Here is an 8,870-nt window from a genome sequence, read left to right on the forward strand (position 1 = left end):
AAAATTACTGTTTGGAGTAGGAAGAGATGAGTGTATTTAGGAAGAACAGTCCACTTTGGGGTATAAAGAAGAGCTTTCCCCTGGACTATCCAGGGAAGTTCTTAAGAAAGAGGCATCTGAATTAAAATTTAAAGGATCAATAGTGATGAACATGTGGCTGAAGTAGAAAGATATTCTGGAAGATGGGAGGGGAAGAAAAAGATTTTCAAAAGGGTGCGGGTCAGGTCTCTGACAGAACAAATTGCTTTAGCAAAATCATGCTTTGTTTAGAGCTATGAATCATATTTAAACAGAAGCAGAAGGGATTTTCTGTGGAGGGTAAAACTAATGACACTAGAGTTGATTTAGTCTGTCTTTCCATTTCTTTAAGAGTCTGTTTTTGATCCATAATTCCTGTGCCAAGCAGAGTTGATGTCCTGAATTCCTGGGGTCTTGGGTTTTGGCTCCTGTGGGAAAGGCAGTGTGGGAGATAGAGAAGACATCCTGATTTGAGCTGTGGGAGGAAAAGAAGATCTCGGTCAGATAAGGGAAATCAGAGAAAGGAGAAAGGGAGAAAAAAAGAATAAGCTGATAAGAAGCTAAAGAGACAAAACAAGACAAGACTCACCTCTGCTTTTTAAATGAAGAATCAACTATAACCAACATGACCAAGGTAACTATTACAACTAAGCAGATCAATAATGAGAAGAAGGAGTATCCACCTAGGCGGGGATAAAACAAGAAAGTCAGTCTATAAAGTGCTCTCTCTCCTACCACACTTAATGCTTCTCATTTCAGAGTGGTGGGACCTCCCCAGAGTTTTCATCTGTCTTTTCTAGAGTCCTCATTTCAATTCCTCCTGAGTCTGTGTCTCTGGTCTGTCCATTTTTTCTCTCTTTCATCACATCACCAGGTCCTTCTTTTTTTCTCTCTCTAATACCTCTAATCTTCTTGCATTTTCTTAAAATTTAACTATTGTCATGCTCCACCCTTCTTTCCATGGATTCCCACCCCCCCGCCCCGCCACCCCCCGCCAATATCCTCTTGTGCATAGCATTTCTGGCCATTTTTCTAAGTTCCTCACTCATTAGCTGTTTTTACTATGAGAAGAGTATCACCTCCCAGGAGACCCCAGTTCTCTCTCACCCCAGTGGATGATGATGTCCTGGCCTCCTAGGCTGGTGTGCTTCACTTGGCAACTCAGGCCAGATGCCTCCCCAGCAGCCACATCCAGGGTTACTCGGAGATACCAGGTCCCATCAGCATTGGGCAGGACGTCACCTCGCCGAGTCCCTGGGTGCTTCTGCTTGCCCCTCATCCACATTACCCATATGGGCTTTGGATGAAAGCCAGAGACATGGCACACCAACAACAGACGGCCAGGCCCGGGACTGGGGCCTTTGGACACCCAAGCCTCTGGCTTCACTAGAGAGGAAAGCGGAGGAGAAATAGGATTTAGGAGGGCTCCCTAGGCTACAGCTTAGTGACCTTAAGGTGTTTGAGTAATCACTTCTTTCTCTTTTCTAGGAAACAATTCTAGACCCAAACATCTCACCCTCTAGCTTCTTATTATGTGTTTCAAAAGGTTGATAAAGAGTAGAAGACTCAAATACAGGTGTTGAAACACCAGGAATAGGAGGGGAGAAAGAGTTGGGCTCACCTTGTTTTTCCAGTTCTGACTTCCCTGCTTCAAGGATTCCTGCCAGAAACCGAGGGCAGGTGTCACTGAGAAGCTTCTGCACAATTTCTTTAATAATTCGGTAGTGGTTGAGCACCCTACAGACATTCTCAGCTCGACTTCCTGCTCCTGGAAATGGCTTCCAGGAATTTTCTTGGAAACTCAGGAAATCTAATCCTTGATATGCTCCATTTAAGAAGGTTTCCAAAGCCTTCCCAGTATGAATTAAACATCCAAATGATACCTGGAGCTCAAAGGGGTCTGCGGGTAGATAAGGAAGAGAGAATCAATATGGAAAAAATTACAGGGAAGGAAAGTAAACAACCTAGAGATTTAAAGGAAGGAAAACTTGCTGGGGAATCACATGGAAGGCCAGAGGTGCGACAGGAAAAGGGGAGGAAATTTGTGGGAAGAAAATTATGAGATAATAAAGGTATTTTGAAATCATTAAGGGGAAGGGCTAGACGGAAGGCTGTTAGAGAAATAAAGGGCATCAACTGAAAGAGCAGACTGGGAAGTGGTTAGGTACAGGCAGAAACTTGTAAACATGGAAGAAAGGAGGGCAGAATCTTGGTTCGGAAAGGCTGACTCTGAGGCCAGGGTGCTGGGCAGAAGATCAAGAACAGACAGTAATTTGAGGTCTAGAACTTGATGGTATTTGTACAGGTGTGAGAGCTATGTGTATTGGGTGGGAGAAGTAGAGTGGGAGTGGTAGTGAAGGGTCAGCAGAGGAGGGACAGTACCCAAAAGGAGACAAGCAACAACGTCAACGTCCACATTCTTTCTATCCTTTGAAAGATGATCAGAGCCTTCCAGCGAACATTCTCTTGGATTAAGGAACTCACATTCAAACTGAAACTGACTGGCATAGGCCTGTACTTCCCGTGGGAAACTGTGGAAGTACAGCTGCAAGAGTGCTTGTATGCTCTTCAGCTCCTCCTTGCTGAAGTTACCCTGGGACCAGGGCCTCAGAAAGCGGATGGTGGCCAAGATATTATCCCAGCCATGAGTCTGCAGCTCGCCCAGCCAGCCTGAGCCCTGGGTCTTCGTCCAGGTGTGGTTGGCAAAGGAGGAGATCTGGATCAAGCGGAAGGAGGGGGATTCTTCTGCAGCCAGATGATGGGGTCCTGGAACCTGAGGATCTGAGAGAGGGAGTGAAAGCATGGGAAACGTTGGCCCCATAGAGGAGAGGATGCATGGAGATGGTTACACAGGTTGCACATATTCCCATAGCCTCTGCCTCTGGGCCAGCATCCTCTCCCCAAAATCAGGCAGATTAACTGAGACTATGACAAAGAATACTTTGCTTGGAACTAACGTGATATACAGACTCCAAGGGCCTCCTGTAGGTGCATTACTCCCTTCCCCTAGGTCCTACCCAGAACCTCTCCACCCTGCAGTTCCCAGCCAAGGGTATCTTTCCACCTGGGATCATCTTACCCACTGTGCTTGCCCCATGGCAGAGAAGTCCCTTGAAAAGCAGAGGCAGCAGAAGCAGCATTGAAGCTCTCTTAGGTGAAGGATGCCTGCACAGGCAAGCTGCCCTCAGAACTCAGACAGGGTTCTGCTCTTTACCCTCTCACCCTCTCGTCTGACTTCCCTTGGTACACCAACACACAAACCTCTCCCTCTGCCGACTTCCCTGCCAGAGAAACCCTACAGCCTCTGGCAGTCACAGGCCTCCCACACGGTCTCTCACTTCCCCTCCACTTCTCCCACTATCTGACTTCCTGATTTTCTTCTGCATGTGCCTATGCCCACCTGACCCCCTCTACTGCAGCCAGTCCTGGCTTCTGAAGAAAGGCTATGGTCTGTGATTTGGCTGGAATACTTAGCATCTTTTAGCCTTGGAGAAATCAAGTCCATACTCGGGTTCTCAATGTCTTTCTCTTTGAAAAGAAGTGATGGAAGGTGATCAGCGATGCCCAGTGGCCTTTCCAGCAGTTTCCTCACCCCTCATCCTTCTGTGGTCTCCTCCTCCTGTATGCCCCTTGGCTACCTTTCCCCTTCTTCTTGGTCTTTCCTGTTTTTTCCTACTAACTGCTTTCCCCCTGGAGTCGACACTCACTCCTCTCACTTGTCCTGCCTGTTCCACCTCATCTCAGTCCCCTTCGTCCCTTCATTCTGCTCTTCTCAAAATCATTGCCAGAAAACACTAGACATTTTGAGTGTAGCTATTAGGCTACAGGCAAACCTCATTCATCATCCACAATGAAAAAGAAGCAGTAGTGACAATACTGCTTCTTAGTAGTGACAATTATATCAGATAATCTATAGAAAATGTCCTTTTGCTCAGTTGTCCCGGTCAGACTAGTTGTCACTGTTGAAGAGTCTGTGTCTGAATTTAACCTGAAAATCGTGAGCTGGGAGGCAGGTGGATTTCCAGTCATGTTGTGTGAGTGGGTCTGTGGGAAGTATTCAGGGGCCCTGGAACCCATCCTTACCCCAAATGAGTTGAGTGCGTCTACTGATGATGAGCAAGCTTGGCTCTGGGTATGAAGGGTGGGCATGGCCTGGGAGCACTGGTGTCCTCTTTGGTGGTTGTTGACAAGAGAAGAGCTTTGTTGGAGGCAGGGAAGTGACTCTAAGGGATTGTAGCATGCATGGGAGAATTAATAATTGAGTTGAGTCTCTATTTTGCTTCCTTTCATTGACATTTGCTATAGCAGCTTGAAGGCAGTTGAAACATCTTTCCTCTGTTTGGCCATTCATCTGACATTTAATTAGTGCCCACTTGGTGCCAAACAAATTTGCCAGACACTTAGGTTCAGAGAAGAAATTTCTTTGGAGAAAACAAAACAAAACCCAACTAAAATGTCTACTTTTACTATAAACCTTACTGAATAGTGATCATAATTGTGGAAAAAGATCCACACTCAATCTCACCCTGGTATTGTTCCTGAATTCCAAAGATGACAAAAATAAATAAATAAATAAATTCACAGTTTTAGACACATACTGGCTGCTTAAAAAGAAGAGAATGACACAGGCTTCAGACTCCTCATGTGCGATGCTATGGGGAAATATTTCAGAACTCTGAGGTAATGAGATAATTCTAAATTACTTTACTCAGGCAAATTATCATTCCCCCATGAAGGCAAAGTTAAGCCATATTTGAACCCTCAGGAAGTCAAACAATGTACCACACAACTTCCTTTATGAAACTGAGTAAAACAAAAAATTTGCCTCCGAGTTGAACCATAAAGAAGTCTGAGCACTGAAGAGTTGATGCTTTCAAACTGTGGTGCTGGAGAAGACTCTAGAGAGTTACTTGGAAAGCAAGAAGATCAAACCAGTCAATCCTAAAGGAAATCAACCCTGAATATTCATTGGAAGGACTGATGTTGAAGCTGAATCTTCAATACTTTGGCCATCTGATGCAAAAAAGCCAATTCATTGGAAAAGACCCTGATCCTGGGAAAGATCGAGGGCAGGAGGAAAAGAGGGTGACAGAGGATGAGATGGTTGGATGGCATCAGCAACACAATAGGCATGAGTTTGAGCAAATTCCAGGAGATGGTGAAGGACAGGGAAAACTGACATGCCGCAGTCCATAAGATCACAAAGAGTCAGACACAACTTAGAGACTGGACAACAACAACAACAAAGAACTCAAGAAATGACACAAGAATATTAATATAAAATGATTTTTAAGAGCTTCCCTGGTGACTCAGTGGTAAAGAATCCACCTGCCAATGCAAGAGACACAGATTTGATTCTTGGTCAGGTAAGATCCCCGCATGCCATAGAGGAATCAAGCCTGTGTGCCAAAACTATTGAGCATGTGCTCCAGAGCCCAGGAACCACAACTACTGAGCCCATGTGCCACAAATACTGAACACTGAGTGCCCTAGGATCAGTGCTCTGCAAGAAGAGGAACCACTGCAATGGGAAGCCTATGCACCAACTACAGAGTAGCCCTTACTTGCTGCAACTAGAGAAAAGCCCACACAGCAATCAAGACCCAGCACAGCCAAAAAAATATACATAAACAAGATTATTTTAAAGTTACTTTTAAAATATGTAGTTAAGTCGAAATAAGTGTTTAAAATGAACTTGTAAAATTTAACACATTTGTTTACCATTTCAGAAAAAGTAATAATATTCAAGGAATTGCATTTCATATTAATTCATCAAAACCTGAGAAGGGAAATGAAAAGAAAGGAGAGAAATAAGGATTACTGTACTTCAAATTATATTTTGTTTATCATAAGAGCACAATATAAAATAAAGTCAGTTAGAAAAATCGTTTCAATCATGTTTATAGAAAACTGCATTAAATCAAGCTGGCAGAGAGCACATTTAGCTTAGATGTCTAAAGCAATTAAAATACTTAAAAATGTGTGTTAATAAAAGATGAATGAATTCATTATCGTGTTGGAAAATAAAGGATCCAACTGCTGAAGAGAAATTTTAAAGTCCTTCTAAAATGAAAGCAAATGAAATGGTTCAAAATCCACAGACCAAAATATATCCAGAAGCAAAATAATACGAATATGAGAGGATGCCTGCAAAAACTATAAATATAAATGAAAATGTAAAAAATTTTAACTAAGTAGATTATTTACTACCCCTAATTTTACTGACTTTTAGGCCTCAAGACATTCTGTCATATGACAATAATCCAAGAACTTCTCTCTTAGCAGAATGACATGTTTACCCGGGGAGGCAATCTAGCCTGAAAACAAGGCAACAGGCAGTATATTTACAGGAGTAGCACATCAGGGATTTAGTGCCTTTCTGCCTTAGACCTAAGGCAAATATCACCTCTTTTGTTCTTGCTACAAACTGAAGAATCAGTTGCATCACTTGCACAGAAAAGCAGAGGAGGTCAGGGGTATATTTTGAGTAGCAGCCTCCCAGTTCTACAGAGAGCTCAGGTAGATTTGAAACATTTGTTTTCAACTTTATCTGAAAAAAATAAAGAATAGGATCCTAATTCTTTTAGCTAAAGAATAACGAAAGGAGTAATTGCCTGAGCACAAGTAAAGAACATTAGAAAGTTAATGCTAAAACAGGTGGAAGATGCCTAGGGACTTATAGGAGAAAAGTGGACTTTAGAGCTTAAGGATCAGAGAAAAGAGACAAAATGGGAGATGTTAGTAAACTCTGATTCTCTAAGTCATCCTGAAGAACTGTCTCATTTTTCAAGCAACTGAAGGATTATAAACATGGGAGTTTTGTGATTAAAATGCCTTTTAGGAAAATTCTCTAAATCCCAAGGAGATTCATTAGAGATTGTACTAAAGAATGATGAGACAATGATGGCCAATGATTGTAGTGACCTGGACAAAGGCAGGAGCAGTGAGAATGGAGAGAAATGGAAATAGCAAAGAGATGTTGGAGGTCATCAGCAGTAGTCAAACAAAGTGTGACCAGGAGGAGAGAAATAGGGCCATTCATGAAGGCAGGCAGCACAAGTCTTGGGAGGATGGCATGGAGATGCACAGTTCAGATTGGTTCATGTTCTTTAAGCTTCCAGATGGAGGTACTCAGGCGTTTCATGGTACATGGATTGTTGCAGTGGGGTGCTTTGGATGACACAGAACCTGCCAAGAACATGATGTTGAAGGCCAAAATCTATCAAAATTTGATAGGCTTTATTTGCCTACCAAAACAAATGAAAAATATGGAGACAGATTTCCTCTATTTTTGGAAAAAATCAAAAGGTGTGTTTTATTCTCAGCCAGTGGAGAGGGGAACACAGTAGATTCATGCCTCAAGAACTGTGCCTTCCCCCATGAGAAGTCTAGGGGTTTATACAAGGCAACGGCTCTCAGTCAGGAGTAGGCGCTGAGTAACAAAGGTGCTAGGATCTTGATTTCTTTCTCTTGCCTTGTTTCAAAGACAGTCATGTACTGGCATCAAAGTGTAAGTGAAGGTGCTCAGTCGTGTCCGACTCTTTAACCTACCAGGCTCCGGGGTCCATGGGATTTTCCAGGCAAGAACACTGGAGTGGGCTGCCATTTCCTTCTCCAAGTGATCTTCCGAACCCAGGGATCGAACCCGGGTCTCTTTCACTGCAGACAGACGCTTTACCGTCTCAGTCACAGGAACCCAGGAATTGAGCCTGGCTATTCAACGGCTCTGAGGCCTAATTTTTGATATGTAAATACAAAGGGGAAGGGTATTATAAGGGTAAACACCAAAAACAGGATGTATTTAGCATAGAATCAAAAGAAATGTGAGTTGTAGCTTCTTCAGAGTTAGGGGGCAGAAAAGCAAACTTAGTGACAGACATTCAGAGTTAGAAGGCAGAAAAGCAAACTAACTTAGTTACAGACTTGCAGTGTCAGGAGCAGTTATTTTATTTATTTTAAAATTAAAAATTGGGAGTGTTCAGGTTTACTCACTGTTCTCTTTATCTTCTTTGTTCTCGGGAAAGTGAAAGAAAAACTCATTCCTCTTTCTTCTTTCCTTTTCACTGCAACAATCAGTTCTGTTCAGTCTCTCAGTTGTGTCCAACTCTTTGCGACCCCATGGACTGCAGCACGCCAGGCCTCCCTGTCCATCATCGACTCCTGGAGTTTACCCAAACTCATGTCCATTGAGTCAGTGATGCCATCCAACCATCTCATCCTCTGTGTTCCCCTTCTCCTCCCACCTTCAATCTTTCCCAGCTCCAGAGTCTTTTCAAATGAGTCAGCTCTTTGCATCAGGTGGCCAAAGTATTGGAGTTTCAGCTTCAACATCAGTCCTTCCAATGAATATTCAGGACTGATTTCCTTTAGGATGGACTGGTTGGATCTCCTTGCTGACCAAGGGACTCTCAAGAGTCTTCTCCAACAGCACAGTTCAAAAGCATCGATTCTTCACCGCTCAGCTTTCTTTATAGTCCGACTGTCACATCCATACATGACCACTGGAAAAACCATAGCCTTGACTAGATGGACCTTTGTTGACAAAGTGATGTCTCTGCTTTTTAATATGCTGTCCAGGTTAGTCATAACTTCCCTTCCAAGGAGTAAGCGTCTTTTAATTTCATGGCTGCAATCACCATCTGCAGTGATTTTGGAGCCCCAAAAATAAAGTCTGACACTGTTTCCACTGTTTCCCCATCTATTTCCTGTGAAGTGATGGGACCGGATGCCATGATCTTCGTTTTCTGAATGTTGAGCTTTAAGACAACTTTTTCACTCTCTTCTTTCCCTTTCATCAAGAGGCTCTTTAGTTCTTCTTCACTTTCTGCCATAAGGGTGGTGTCATCTGCATA

The 8,870-nt window shown here is 43.2% G+C and overlaps 1 protein-coding gene across 1 annotated transcript; it reads right to left on the bottom strand.

The window, feature by feature from the left end:
• Positions 1–333: 333 nt before the first annotated feature.
• On the bottom strand, positions 334–3,158 carry CD1E (CD1e molecule). Its single transcript, XM_068963970.1, has 6 exons — positions 3,083–3,158; positions 2,503–2,784; positions 1,640–1,918; positions 1,126–1,404; positions 608–701; positions 334–493 (listed from the first exon to the last, which is right to left on the bottom strand). Exons 1-6 carry the CDS (start codon positions 3,156–3,158, stop codon positions 334–336), a joined length of 1,170 nt encoding a protein of 389 aa, XP_068820071.1.
• Positions 3,159–8,870: the final 5,712 nt, after the last annotated feature.

This window comes from Capricornis sumatraensis, chromosome 2, assembly GCF_032405125.1.
Source record: "Capricornis sumatraensis isolate serow.1 chromosome 2, serow.2, whole genome shotgun sequence".
NCBI classification, from domain to species: Eukaryota; Metazoa; Chordata; class Mammalia; order Artiodactyla; family Bovidae; genus Capricornis; species Capricornis sumatraensis.

What these genes read in the sequence shown, in the direction of transcription:
- CD1E (XM_068963970.1), bottom strand. Translation starts at nt 3,158, where the DNA reads ATGCTGCTTCTGCTGCCTCTGCTTTTCAAGGGACTTCTCTGCCATGGG. An exon ending in GTCAGAACTGGAAAAACAAG is followed by an intron (nt 1,405 to 1,639) that starts GTGAGCCCAACT and finishes TTTCCTCTCTAG; the next exon opens with TGAAGCCAGAGGCTTGGGTG. An exon ending in TCTTCATTTAAAAAGCAGAG is followed by an intron (nt 494 to 607) that starts GTGAGTCTTGTC and finishes TTCCTCCCACAG; the next exon opens with CTCAAATCAGGATGTCTTCT.